At 43.5% G+C, this 14,579-nt stretch overlaps 1 protein-coding gene across 1 annotated transcript in view; it reads left to right on the forward strand.

The window, feature by feature from the left end:
- The window catches only part of CCDC116 (coiled-coil domain containing 116), a 32,385-nt gene extending 18,041 nt beyond the window's left edge, over positions 1–14,344 (forward strand). Inside the window, exons 2-5 of the mRNA XM_043529402.1 lie at positions 2,907–3,081; positions 4,666–5,277; positions 8,342–9,202; positions 13,304–14,344. Coding sequence (XP_043385337.1) covers positions 3,022–3,081; positions 4,666–5,277; positions 8,342–9,202; positions 13,304–14,344 — 2,574 coding nt within the window. The 5' untranslated portion in view covers positions 2,907–3,021. The remainder of the gene's footprint in view (positions 1–2,906; positions 3,082–4,665; positions 5,278–8,341; positions 9,203–13,303) is intronic.
- The last annotated feature ends 235 nt before the right edge of the window (positions 14,345–14,579 follow it).

Raw genomic sequence — 14,579 nt, forward strand, 5'->3', positions numbered from 1 at the left:
TGCAAAGCCTCTTTTGGCAATGTCAGATCATCTGTCATTATCAAGCGCTGTGATGGAACCCAAATAGAACAGAGTAGAATTATTAAAAAAACATAATTACTCCGGGAACCGAGGGCCAGGTCCATTGGGACCATGTTTCATACAATTTGACAGGAAAGGTGAATTGCAATCTTTAGTGCGGCGGTTTTCAACCTGTGGTCTGTGGACCCCTGGGAGTCCACAGAATATGTCTAAGGGGTTCGTGAAAGGTTGTCATTACCCTACAACAGTGGTTTTCAACCTGTGGTCCCCAGACCTCTGGGGCTCCATAGACTATGTCTAAGATTTCCAAAGGGGTCCGCATCACCACATGACATTTTTTCGGGGTCCACAAAAAGGTTGAAAACCACTGCTTTAGTGAGCTAGAAGAGCACATTTCCCCATTCCTAGGGAGTGCTTCTTGAAACAAATGCATAAATTAATCACATCAGATAGATCAAAGAAATATGGCAGCCCTAGAGCTCCAGCCTGCATGAGATGGTGCCTGGGCCTGAGTTCTGCCCACATGGATCCAGCTTTTGCTGCACTAGCATATACCAGTCTGAGCTCCACAGTCACATGCTGACAGTCCTCTGTGCCCCATGCTGTATATGTAGGTTGTTTTCAAAGGGGTGCTTTTACACATTCAGATGCCCCTTAAAGGGCATGGAAAGTAAAGGGTTCTGGACCTAGGCCCACTACCATTGGAGTAAATGGCAAAACTACTATTAACTTTCATTAAAGCAGGATCGAGTGTTTTACTGGATGAGGGTGATAATTTTGTGCTCACCATACATAAAAATAACAATCTTAAAGAAACTGTGGTATACAAGCCAGCTTATCTGGTAGCTTACCCAGGATGGGTGGGTTAGTGGGATTTTGACAGGAGAATTAGCCCCCAACCACTCCTTTCTTCTTTGCCTTTCCTCATCTTTCCTCCCTCTGCTGCTCTAATCCAGCACTGTCCTTAAGCCTTTCTGCAGATCACTCATAAGTGGAGATAATGCAATCCCAGAGGCAAGTTACACCTTAAAAAGCTTTCTTGTTTCCCCTGCTTGTTTCTCCATTTCTCACTGTGTCACTTTCTTTGGCTGGGGGGTACTTACATCAGGGGTAGGTCACAGCCCTGACTTCTTCCTTCTCTCCTCTCTTCTGATCCCCCCGCCATCTCCCATCTTGATCTTCTTTTCAGCCTTCACCTGGCCCCTTCCTTTCCCCGACTTTTCTCTTCCCTCTCCCTCTGCTTCCACGCTGGGAATATCCTATCTTGTGATAGGATTGTGACATCAGAGGCAGTTACCCCCTGTTCCTATCCTTCTCCATTTCTCTTCCCCCTCTGCCTTGTTTCTCTCTCTCTCTCTCCTCCTTTCTCTAGAATTGTCACAGCAGAGGGAAGTCACAATCTGGAACAGCTCATGGTTGAATTGTGGCATGGTAATTAGAGGCCACCAATTCATTTCCTATGCCCACCCAATCCTTTCTCTTTGGTGGGACTGCTCAAAAGGAGGCCAGTTGTCACACACTGTTTTGTGATAAAGGCAGTTGTCCCAAGGAACTGGATTGCAACCAGTTGTCTCCAAGGAACTGGATTGCAACCATGAAGTCCTTTCACATAGGCCTCCATAACAAACACGTCTTCAAGTCCTGGTGTGGGTCATTATCTGGCAATGACTTTTGGTCCCTAACAAATCAAACCTAATTTGAAACAGCATCTGAGAGGTGAAAGGCTCCATGTTCCCTGAGCCATCCACTTTCCTCAGGTTCACTTCCTCGTCTCACATGGTGGGGGCCCCCTAATTTCAACTGGAAAAGGGTCATGCCCTATATCATTTATCTTTGGGCATATTTACAAACTTTTAATGCACAACTGTGCATCCTTTCATTTTATGCAGAATATTCTTTATGATTTCTGGAGAGTATTAAAGAGAGATGATTGTTAGGATCAGTGAAATGAGAGCTTGGAACTGCTTTTTCACCAGCTAGGTCATGCTATGTAAATGAATGGAATCCTCTATGCAAATGCATGGAATCTTTTGCACAAACAAATAGAATCTCCTGCATAACAATCACTGGGAAAGACTGCTTGGAAGAGAGGGTGGGGCTGTGATGTGCTTAACTCTCTGGCTTCCATCTGAACCTTTCAAGTCAGGTTTTTCCCTCATGGTTGCAAGGTCTCGTCCACTGAAACTCTGCTGACTTCAAAATTAGGCACTTTCCATATTCAGATCTTATGGCATTGGAAGAAATCATAAGAAACCAAAGTCCTGGATTCCACATTCTCTAATTGTCCGGATAGTTCAGCCTTTATTAAAGTAGCTGTAAGTATTAAACACAGTTGGAAGGCTGTTTGCCAGAAGCTGGGAATGGGCAACAAGAGATGGATCTCTTGATGATTATCTGTTCTGTTCATTCCCTCGGAAGCACCTGGCAAAGGCCACTGTCAGAAGACAGGATACTGGGCTAGATGGACCTTTGGTCTGATCCAGTATGGCCATTCTTATGTTCTTATCTGGTTATCTTCTGATAAGAAATGCCCTAGAAAAATTAGATATTTGATGGCATTTTGATGTTTTTAATATGCTATAAGGGGCTAAATTCTGCTCTCAGTTACACTGGGATAAATCCAGAATGGCTCCAATTATTCTGACACTGTTTTATTGCCCTTGTGACAAATTCATCTGATCTAGAAATGTGCTTGGATTTTCTTTTAGACTTTCTCCTGGGGCACTTCTAAGGCTTTTGGGTGGGATGAGTGTGCAGAGGGAGATGGCAGGGGGTATTTGACAGATGGTGTGAAATCCTGGCCCCGCTGCAGACAATAGCAAAACTGCCACTGACTTAAATAGGGTCAGGATTTCACCAGTGCTGTGTCTCTCTCATCCCTCGAGAGCCCTTCTGTGTGGAAAACTCTTTCCAGAGCCTTGTGCAGCTGCAGGAGGAGGAGGAAGAAGAAGAGGGAGCTGCAGGCAGGAGAGGACGGAGAGTCGCTGTCCTTTCAGCACCATGGTGGGCCGCTACTACTCAGGCTATCTGGCAGATGATGAAGATCTTCAAGGAGCCCAGGTAAGAATCAGAGAAAGAGAAAACATCCCCTTAGCCTGCATTTCTAGGGACACATCCTGCCATCTGTCTACACAATGGGGGTTGTGGGGGCACACTGGAATCAGGATTTCATTATTTAAACTAATAACACTGCAGACAGCAGTGACTCTGGGCCTCCTGGGCCTGCACCATTTTCCTACCTGAAGTCACCCCAATAACCTTTTATTTCCAATCCCACGGGAAAGATTTCTGGTCCCTCCCATCTACCCTGTACATCCATTCCCACCCCACAGATTTCACCTTTGTCCCCCCACCGCCATAATACTCCCAAGTATCCTTCATACACACCCCCTGCTCCCCATACACCTCACCAGCCACCCCCCCCATGCATGCACCCTGCCACACCCCAACACACTCACATACACAACATCCTCACCACCCCACATGTGCACGTCATCCTTCCCTGCCAGTTTACACACTCACCCACATCAATCCCCACCACCACTTGCACTGCCCACCCTTGCACACCTTATCCTCAGAAACATACCGCTGATGCCCCCGCCCTCTCACACACCATCCAGACGTACCTCAGTACCTCCCAGCGGACCTCATCTTCACCCCCTATACACACCAGTACCACATACATGCTCCTTGCTCCCTCCCCCTGCCACCCTGCACACACCAGAGACAGCCTGACTTGTCCTTTGGGCCTGGTTCTCAACTCACTGAGACTGGTGTAGATCAATTGTAACTCCAGTGAAGTGGTGTGAAAAAGGGAGGAGAATCAGGCCTATATTTTGCCCATGATATTTCTGTTCTGCTTGCTGTAGATAAAACATATGTTTTGGACAGGGGAGCAGTGTGGGAGGAGAGAGACGACAAGTAGCTTTTGTAAAGAACAGACTGCTTATTACAGCTCATCAGAATGTCTGTATTAATGCTTCCTCAGATGAGTGAGATGGTTTCCTCTTCTGGACTTATATAAACTTTCAACAAACCCCATTAATGCATCAGTTTCGACACTTGGCTTTTCCATACCTGCAACCAGTTTCAGGGTCACATTCACAGTTGTTCACCAGAAATAACGTTTAACCTTTTTTCCTTGCAAAGTGAATATTAGAATCACAAAAGTTAGAGCTGGCAAAGCAAAGTGTCAAGCACACAACAGGCAATCTGAATTCTCTGGTCCCAGCTCTGCTACTGACTCACTGTATGAGCTAAGTCACTTAACCACTCTGTGCCTCAGTTTCCCCATTTGTAAAATCGGGGTGATAAAACATTCCTCTTTCATGGGCTATTGTGAGATTACATTCACTAATGCTTGTAAAATCTAGAGATCACAGATGGAAAGCACCAGAAAAGTGCAAAGTATTCTTAAATGATTATTCTCTTATTAATCAAAAACTTACTAACTAATCTAGTCCTTCCTCCTGCACATGCAGGCTTATTCCATAATTAGTGTAATTTCTCGGGCTTTACTGTTGAGTTACAATAGTGACTTCAAAGTTAAGACTGCAAAAGCCAATCTCGTTTTTCACAGTCTCGGGCAATGGGGCTTCAGATCTTCCCAGTCTCCTCATTAATGACACTCCCTGCTTTGCTTAGTTACAGACAGACAAATCATCAAACAAGCCAACTGTCACCCAAGTGAGAAAAACATATGACTGGAAAGCCCTGCTGAGACCAGCTTCTCCCTGTGGATGCCAGAATCCAACCGCATCACCAGATGTTATGGCTTTTAGCGCATTTGAGAGTGACAATAAACTGGAGAAAAAAGGGAAGCAGGATGATCCCTTCTCTAATATCCAGGGGGCTGCACAGGATTTCTCCAACTTTGTGGACTTCTTGATTGACATGGATGCCTTGGACAGCCTCCAGCAAACCATGGAAGAGGCAATCCGGAAAATAAGGGAAGTAATAGTGGAGGATGAAGGGGGTTTACTTGATTTCAAAGAGGATGTCAGTTCTAGTCCAGAAAGTGAGTCTTGGACTATCTCCTGTCGAAAGCACTGTGATTGTTTCAGCTCAAGTCATTATCCCTCCACATCCAGCTCAGAGGAAGACTGTAAAGAATGTTTCAAAAGCAAGGCCGGGCATAAGCTGGGCAGTGAAACCAAACTCCAGAATCAGTGCATGCTGGATAAGTTTGTAGCTCAAGCCACAAAGAAAGAGACAAGGAGGGGGACGGAGGAAGTGGCTGGGATATTCCATACAAAGGTATTTCTACTCCTCTCTTCTAATTCTCTGGGCACTAGGACTCTTTTCTATAAGATTAAAGTAGGAAATAAAGTACTCCCAATTTTTATTTGACACTGCTTTTATAGACTATCACAGACATACACAAGCAGCAAAATTCTGCCCTTACCAGGAGGTGCCTCAGTGGCAGGGGAAGAGATAGGGTTCTGTGCCTGCTATTTACTCAGAGCACGAGCCATTCTGCAAGAGTGTGACAAAATGGCTCAGGGCAGGCAGCTTCCAAGCACATACTTTTCCTCCTTTTCATACACACCTGGGGTAGCACATGCCAAAGAGCATGCACACTCACCAGCTGGGGACTTGGCCATGCCACCTAGTCACCAGATCATGTCCCAGGAGGCCTGTGCTGTGCTTGCCCGTGCAGGCAAACTCCCCCACCCTAGTGCTCTGCAGCATGCTAGCTGCTTTGTAGAGGTAGGAGGTAAGAGGTTTCTTATGCCCTGTTCCTCCGCCCCCAAGCTAGGTTACTCATGCAGCACTGCACTGGATTTGACCCATAATCTATCCCATGCCTAATCCATATGCATGTATAACTTTCTGGGTATCTAATTTGCCTTTTGCATGCACCAGTGCTGTGAACACACATGCAACTGCACTAACTGCACATAAAAATTATGGGGGCAAATGCACACATGTTTTTGTGTACACATGCAGTTGTGAATACTTGCCATAAAAGCCAAGCAATTCCAAGTTCCAGCTAAAATTTCATCCTGAACTTTCTCCTTTGGGCTTCATGTTAGTCTACCACAAAGGAATTCAGGGAGTATGTGTCCCCGTGTCTGAAGGGCATTGCATTATCTAGGCACAATATGGTGAGTTAAGAATGGCATAGCCATCTCTAAAATTAAACACAATGTAGAAGAATCCAGCTATTAAAAGAGACATGAATTCTCTGCACCAAAGCTGTGCATTGAAGATACAGGGAAACCACCAAAGGAACCACCAAAAATAATTGCAGACTAGAGATCTAACAAATGAAGGTACAGAATTGTGATAGAAACTTTAGAAATATTTTACAGTCGTTGCTGAAGGGGTGGAGCTGTTTGGAGTGGATGAATTCTGGGTTCTGTTCCAGGTGTTGAGGGGAGTGTATTCTAGTCACCTCAGACCCATCTGCCCCTGTCCCACCAAAACCTGACCACTTTTGACCCTAGTCCCTGCAGCCCCTTCTTGTCCCAGTCCCTCCCACACACATCCTTGACTCTTCATGCTTGTCTTCCTCCTCCATGCCACAGTGCCATCTCTCAGTCCCAGCCCACTCTCACTCAGATCCTCAACACAGTCCCCCGCATCACTATCCCAGGCCTGGCTCCTCACCCCTCTGTATTCCAGTCAGGCTATTTCCTCCTCCTTCTCCTTGCTGCCTGGGTGACAGCAGGGGGACCACTGAGACCACAAGAGAGAGAGTCTCCCTGCTCTCAGTTCCTATGCCCAGCATTACAGCAGCCCCTGGCTCCTCCGAGGAGCAACTGCCAGGAGAGTCCTGCTCAGCTCCTGCATCCCTGTGCAAATGGATTGTTTGCACAATTTAGCTGCCAGACTCTTAACAAGTCTCTGCTTTACTTATGCAAACTTGGATTTTCAGAGGCTCATAACTTGGCCAAATTTGAGTGTATTTTCACAGAGACGGCAAAAAGCACGTCCCTGACACCAAAGTCCCCCTTCCCTGGCCAAACTTCAAGTTCCTTCTCCAAAGCATGAAGGTGCTAGAACTTGTCAATGAAACAGCTGTATTAATTTTCTAATATGGGCAAAACAGCATGTTTTTTCCTTATCTCGTTCTAAGAAATGGCTGAATCTTTTTTGTTGAAATTTTCTAAAAACAACTCATCCTGAGGCAGACACCAACCATGGAAAATTTCAGCCTGAATGGTGAAAGTCTGGCAAAATTATAAACCACTGAAAACAGGATCTTATAATAGAAAACGTTGGGCAACCCTACCCACTTTGCTTTCCAGCTCCCAGCCTCACTAAGCACATTGTGTACTGCCTATTGCACCACAGAAGGCTCCCTCGTCCTGGCCTGTGCTGCACAGTCATGGAAGGGACTGTCGTCTGCACTACAGATGTGGGCTGCCACTCATCTCCTGAGCTGGCTTGGGGACCCTTCCTTTGGTCAAACCTGTTGTGGAACTGCAGAGTTCCCCTGGATGGTTGTTCCACTGCTTTTCCCTTCACCACAGTATGCACTTTGAGTAGTCCCAATGAAGCTAACTGGTGCTATAAACTAGAAAATGGGGACATAAATTGGAAATGGGCCAAGAAAGTGGTGTTTGGGTCTGGATCTGATTTACTCTAAAGGTTCAGGTGTGGGCAGCATTGCTAGCCCATGAATCATGTACCTAAAAATCACATATAATTAATTTGGGATTCTTTTTATTTGCCTTCTGGTTTCTCTAGAGTGCACTTGGGTCACATTTTCAGGCTTTTTTTCTATAATCATGATGCTACAAAATTACTTATTTAAAAATATGAAATCTCAGCTTCTCCTGTATTCACATGACTCCAGAAGCTGGGGCTTCAAGCATAATACCAAATATTGCAAGATTTGTGATAAAATTGCAAAAGTTGGCAACAGAGCATGAGGCCGAATGAAAGCTGCAGTACAGGCTTGGATTTTATTGTACTGCAATCTTGCAATTTTAAACCTAAGTGCTGGAAGTCTCATGAGAGCAGCTGTTCTCAGAAGAACAATTCCACCCTTACATGCAGCCAGTTCATGGGAATGTTCTCAGAAGAGTTGTGTTGCATCCAAACAGAAAATAGGTCTCTCTTGTTTTTGATCCATCCCAGAACCAATATTTGAAAAGGATAGGTTCAGATACCATGATTAAACTCCAGTCTTTGCTGAATTTCACAGGGTTTAGATTCAAGGACACAGCTCTCAAATCTGAAATGGGATTTGCCTATTGAAACCTTACCTCTTTTCCTTCCTTTGCTACAATGTCCTAATGCTTCCTTTTGCTTTTATCCATTACATTATTTACTCTTTTCAGATCTTCACCTTCTTTTTGTTCTGTTACAGAGTGTTACAGAAAAAGCATCTGATTATTATTTCCGTCAAGAACACTTTCACATTTGGGCACAACTGGCAGACTCTTCTGTTGGCCTCCATGAACAAAGAGCTACATCAGATTTTTTCTCTAAGATTAAGAAGAAAGATAAGTCTCAGTCTGAAAAAGACTCATCTTTTGATATTAAACACATTGAAAAAGAAATCACAAATGTCCTGAAACAACCCGCTCCATCTGACACTGACTATCCTGGTCAGCAGCCATTTGAAACGCTTGATTTCTTAGAAGAAAATAAATTAGTCTCTGCTCTTCAAGATATTGTAAATCAAGCCATTCTAGAAATATTGAATGCAACAAAGAAAGATGGATCCCCTTTATTTAACATGGCCGATGACTCTGGCATTACTGGTGATGATTTGAATGTAACAAACCTCTGTGAAAAAAGTTCTTCACCTGGAAATATAGATGAGTCGACTCAAACAGCTTCAGAAAATGCAGAGGAGGGAAAGACAAAGGAAGAAAAGACAGAAGAGGAAAAGGAACCTAAGACAAGAGAGAAGACATTAAAAGAATCTACACAAAAATCAAAACATGGACCACAGTCACTTCATAAGTCCAAGCCAAAATCACCACCCGAGAAACCTCCATCCAAACCAAAATATGTGCCACCCCCACTCCCTAAATCCAAGCCTAGGGCAGCAGATGAGGCACCTCCACCCAAATCAAAATATGTACCTCCCCCACTCCCTAAATCCAAGCCTAGGCCACCAGCTGAGAAACCTCCACCCAAACCAAAATATGTGCCACCCCCACTTCCTAAGCCTAAACCAAAGAAACCAGCAATGGTAGAAGACGAACTTCCATTTTCCCAGGTACCTTTGCTTTTTTAGCTCAACCAAAATTATTTATAATCATATATCTGTGGAATACTTGAGTATTGTTATCATTCCATCGTGCTTGGTGCTATTTCTACCTACTTCATAGTGTGTGAGGTCGATTTAAGAATCAGGGATGAATTAACTTATTTTGCCTAATTTCATGCCCACTTGAACAGCATGGACTCAAAACACAGATTCAGTCGTTATAGGACTGTGTTCAATTTAGGAGAGCTCACAGTGGTCACTATGCAGCCCTTGTACTTCAGACACACAGGAGCAGAGCTGTGTGAAAAACGGATTTTTTTTCAGTTTGCTGGCAGTTCTGAAAAATTGAAAAAAAAATTATTTGGTGTCAACCCAAAACCAAAACTTGTTGGAATTTTCAGCAAATCAAAAAGTCGAAAACATTTTAATTTGGAATTGAACAAAACTCAACCCAAAACTAAACATTTTGTTTAGATTTCAGGCTTTTTTTTTTTTTTTTTTTTAATAAAAGCAAGGGAAATTTGGAAAGAAAGGACTGGATTCACAAGCGGACTTTGGAGCCATTCACAAAATTGAGGAAATGGTGTTAGTGGTGGCCTCCACCCCTTTAACCTTATAACCCAATGCTCAGAGCACTCACTTGGGATGTGGGAGACTGAGTTTCTAATTCCCATTCTGGATCAGGGACTTTGGTAAATGAGATCAGAACCTGGTCCAGGGGAAGGGCGAGAGGCTGCATCCGTGTAAATGAAGGGAGGAGTTGGCCTCTGGTGGTGATTGTGGCGACTTTTACTGTCACATAGGGTTTAATATTAAATGGCTAATTTTCCAGTATGAAAATGTTAAACTAGGGCCCTGATTCTGCAAGGAAATGCATGTGGGAAGACTCCTGAGTCTTTGCAGTGACTTCAGTGGGACTCGGCATAGGTGCAGGGTCCACCTGGGTGGAGTATCTTGCAGGATCAGGACCTAAATATGCATTTAAGGCTAAATCTTAGTCCCAATGAAGTCAACTGGAGTTTTACTCTATATCAGGGATTCCCAAACTGTGGTAGGTGGTCTTGTTGGAAGTGGTACACTGTAACAGCATGGTCTGTCCCCCCTAAAAAGTGGTGAGGCTCAGGCCAGACAACCTTTATTCCATCACATGACCCCTTTATGGTAAAAGGTTTTCAAGGGAGCAGCAGACTAGCTGGGGAACAGGACCAGGTGTTAATCATAGAATATCAGGGTTGGAAGGGACCTCAGGAGGTCATCTAGTCCAACCCCCTGCTCAAAGCAGGACCAATCCCCAATTTTTGCCCCAGATCCCTAAATGGCCCCCTCAAGGATTGAACTCACAACCCTGGGTTTAGCAGGCCAATGCTCAAACCACTGAGCTATCCCTCCCCCCCCTTAATCACGTAGCTATCACCTTAACATGATAAAACCAAATGTTAGATGACTCCCAGGAGGAGACAGAGGGCAGGCCACTTGGAGAGCAGAATTACAGGGGAGCATCAAGTCAGAAGACAGGTTCCCTGGGATGGGACCTAGAAACAGAAGGGAGACTGGCAGGCTAGGGAAGCCTGCCTTAATCACACCACAGCCTCACAGAGGAGGACTGTGGGGGCCCCAAAGGGAAGAAATGAATGAGACCAAGAGAGGCTTCATAGAATAGGGCTGGAACCTGGATACGGGTGGGATTAGGAAACCTGCTTGAATCACAGCACAACCCCATGGAGGAGGGCTGTGGAATCCCTTAACCAAGAGGAAAGAATTGTGAGAACAGGAGGAGGAGACATGTAGGAAAGACAATCCAGACAGAATCCAGGGGCTGCGCGCACACACAGCACCAGAGCTCCCCTGCTGGAACCACTAACATAAGTCTAACCTCATTAGAGATAGCCAAGAAATGGTATTCATATCTCGTGACATTTTTCGTGGTTTCAAAAAATTTCCTATTCCACCTCAGGACAAAACTGAGATCTTTCAAATTCTCTCTCTCTCTCTCTCTGTCTCACACAAAGACACTCACTTAAAACCAACAGACGTATTGGAGCATAAGCTTTCATGGGTGAATACCCACTTTGTCGAACATGCATTTGACGAAGTGGGTATTCACCACGGAAGCCTATGCTCCAACACGTCTGTTAGTCTATAAGGTGCCACAGGACTCTTTGCCACTTTTACAGATCCAGACTAACACGGCTACCCCTCTGATACTTCACTTAAAACTGTCCCACAACAACGAAGTGAGAAACCCCTACCTTCCCTCAGATTAGACAATAGCCTGTGAACAGGGCATTCACCTATGATGTAGGCTGGTCTGAATCAGCCAGGTTCAAGTACCTGGTCTGAATCAGCCAGACCAGGGATTTATACCTGTATCTTCCACACGCAAGGTGAGTCCCCTGGCCACAGACTATTCAGGGAGTGGATCTTTCTCAATATCTTCAGGTAGAATTATTCAACATGGTATAAATCAAATACGCAGTAGAGCAGGGACTTGAACTTGGGCCTTCTACATTTCAAGTGAATGCCCCTGCCACCAGGTTATCATGGGGTTGGTCTTGCTCTCTCTCTGGTTTTGACCAGAAATTCTATCCTGGATTTGCTAAATCTTTCCCAGCAAGTTTTGTTGAAACTGGTATGCTCCCATGAAAAGTTTCAATTTTGACAAACTGGTGTTTTCTTATGAATAATGGTTTTGTCAGAAAATTCCCTACCTGCTTTAAATGTAATGGCCTCTAATTCTTCCACCCAGACTCCCTCAGGCAAACTCTCTTCTCTTCTAATTTGCCCCAGACAGATCTCCACCAGCCAAATTCAAAACTTATTTTACTGTGAATCCATAAATATCTATATTAAGCCTATTAAGGCTAAAATATAAGTGCAAAAAAAGGAGACATTTACATGTGGTAGGTACTTCAAACATCAATGTTTTTAAGGAAGTGTACATATACCAATAGAATTTGGGAACCACTGCACTAGAGTTCAACTGGACCAAGATTTGGCTAATATTTAGAATTAATATTCATACACCACCATTAAGTCAGAATGTCCAAACCTGTCTATATTTTAATTTAATTAATGTTCATTTACAGCTGATTTTACTCCATTCCCCTCCTCTTCCTCATAGTCTCTCCTACATACAGTGCAAACCCATTAACATTTGCATCTGAGCTGAACTTGGAGTCCATGATTTTTGAAATTAGGTCAAATAAGTTTGTCTGTCCCTACCACAAACAGCTTTTATGCCACATTCTTATAAGAATTAGAAAATATAAAAGGGTTTGTAAAGTCAAAAGAGATTGGGAGGGGGAAGGCAGAAGGAGGGTAATCCCTAACAAACAGTAAAATAATGGGACCAAACATATGAACACTTTGACTAAATGGTAGGAGTAATGGTTTCATCTGGAATCCAAGTGACAGGCTCATCGCAATAAAACTACTTCGCAACTGCAGATGAAATGACAATGTCTGAAAACAAATTCTTAGTCATTTTCTAATGTAAATATGTGAAGGAAAGTGCCCTAAGAAGGTATGTAGCATATCACATTCATGCAGATCACAACGAGCCAGATTTTTAAAGGTGCCCTCACTCCCATTGAAATCAGCGGGAGGTAGGTGCCTCGGCACTTGTGAAAATCTCACTAGGTGCCCATCTGCATTTTTAGGGGCCTAAATACCTTTAAAAATCTGGCCCAAAATATTGCATTCCCCCACCTTCAAATAACGAAAAGGAAATCAGATAAAAACAGCAATCAAAACCAACATTTGGATGATTCCCTTCACATTGGATCTGCTGCAAAACATGCACAGCTGACAGAACAAATGCTATTTGCAGTTAGGCTGGTGTAAATCCAGGATAACTCTACTGATTTCAATTTACACCTAATAGAGAGTGGAACTTGGCCCAAAGGGCTTGATTCTGTTCTCAAATGGGTATAAATCAAGAATAGCTCCATGGAAATCCTTGGAGATATCCTAGTGAGTGGTTGCAGAGTTGGGACCCATAGCTTTAAAACACTGGTAACTTACTAAATTTTACATTTAAAATGTTGGTATTAAATAGACTTTTTAATGAATAACCTTTTTTCCTGTTTTGCCCACTGAAATTTTGGATAGTCTACTGGTCATTTTCTTTCAAGACATCAGTTTCACAGCCAGATTTTTAATAAAGATCAATCAGGTGGACACTTGAAAGGCAAGCTTTCCAGAAGACAAGAGGAGATTGTTGACTTTCTTGTTGAAAATGCAGCCAAACATGTGTTATACAAGTATAACTACGAAAAGTCACTGTCAGAGAAACTTGGATTTATTTCAGTTCCTGTAACAAAGGTACTCCTTGAGATAATGTTTGGCTTTAAAAAATTAAAGGGCAGCGGCATAAGGCTATCATCACAGATTGATTGGGCTGAGGTATATCAGCAAGTACATGCAAAAAGACCCACTAAACCCCAAAAGCTTCGTTCAAAGAGTTGTGACAAAAAAAATGCTCATTCCAAACCAAAAGTAATCACTGGCAAGGTAAAAGTAATTGAGAAGCCCAATGAACAAAACATCTCTGCTCTGCCAGAAATAACTGAAATAGTTCCTCTAAAATTCTCTGATGATATACCACAGAGTGGAGAGGATTTGCAAGGTCTGGATTCTGTTGAAGCCTTAAGACAAATGTCATTTTCTAGAAAGTCTATCATTCCCATTGATAGCCAGAGAAAATTATCTGCTGTTTTACTGGACACTGAGTGCCAGAATTCTATAGAATCTTCTAGGCAATCCTTGTCATCTCGAAGGACTAGCATCACCAGTGAGAGCAACAGAAAATCACCAACACTTTTACCAGACACTGAACTCCAGAATTCTGTAGAACCTCTATGGGAAGCCTCGTCTTCTAGAAGGACTAGCATCACCAGGGACAGCAGCCGAAAATCGTCAACTGTTTTACTGGACACTGAAGGCCAGAATTCTGCAGAACCTCTACGGCAAGCCTCATCTTCTCGAAGGACTAGCATCATGGAGGGGAGCAACAGAAAATCATCGACTATTTTACTGGACACTGAAGGCCAGAATTCTGTAGAATCTCTAAGGCAACCCTCATTTTCTCAAAGGACTAGCATCACAGGGGACAGCAGCCGAAAATCATCAACTGTTCTCCCCAAAATTTGAAACCCTACCAGTTTAAAATAAAACAAATATATTTGTATTTTATTGTCAAATGTCTTCTATTTATTGACATGTATTGCTAACACACCTGAATACCTATTATCGGCCCTCACTCCAAAAAAGTTTGTCTGTTGGGGGCAGGGAGCTATACATTTCCAAAAATTCTTTGCAATCTACCCTTTCTTTTCACTACATCTAGCTCTCCTTGGGTGATTGACTGCTATTATGATTATTACTA

The sequence above is a fragment of the Chelonia mydas genome, chromosome 15 (assembly GCF_015237465.2).
Source record: "Chelonia mydas isolate rCheMyd1 chromosome 15, rCheMyd1.pri.v2, whole genome shotgun sequence".
NCBI classification, from domain to species: Eukaryota; Metazoa; Chordata; order Testudines; family Cheloniidae; genus Chelonia; species Chelonia mydas.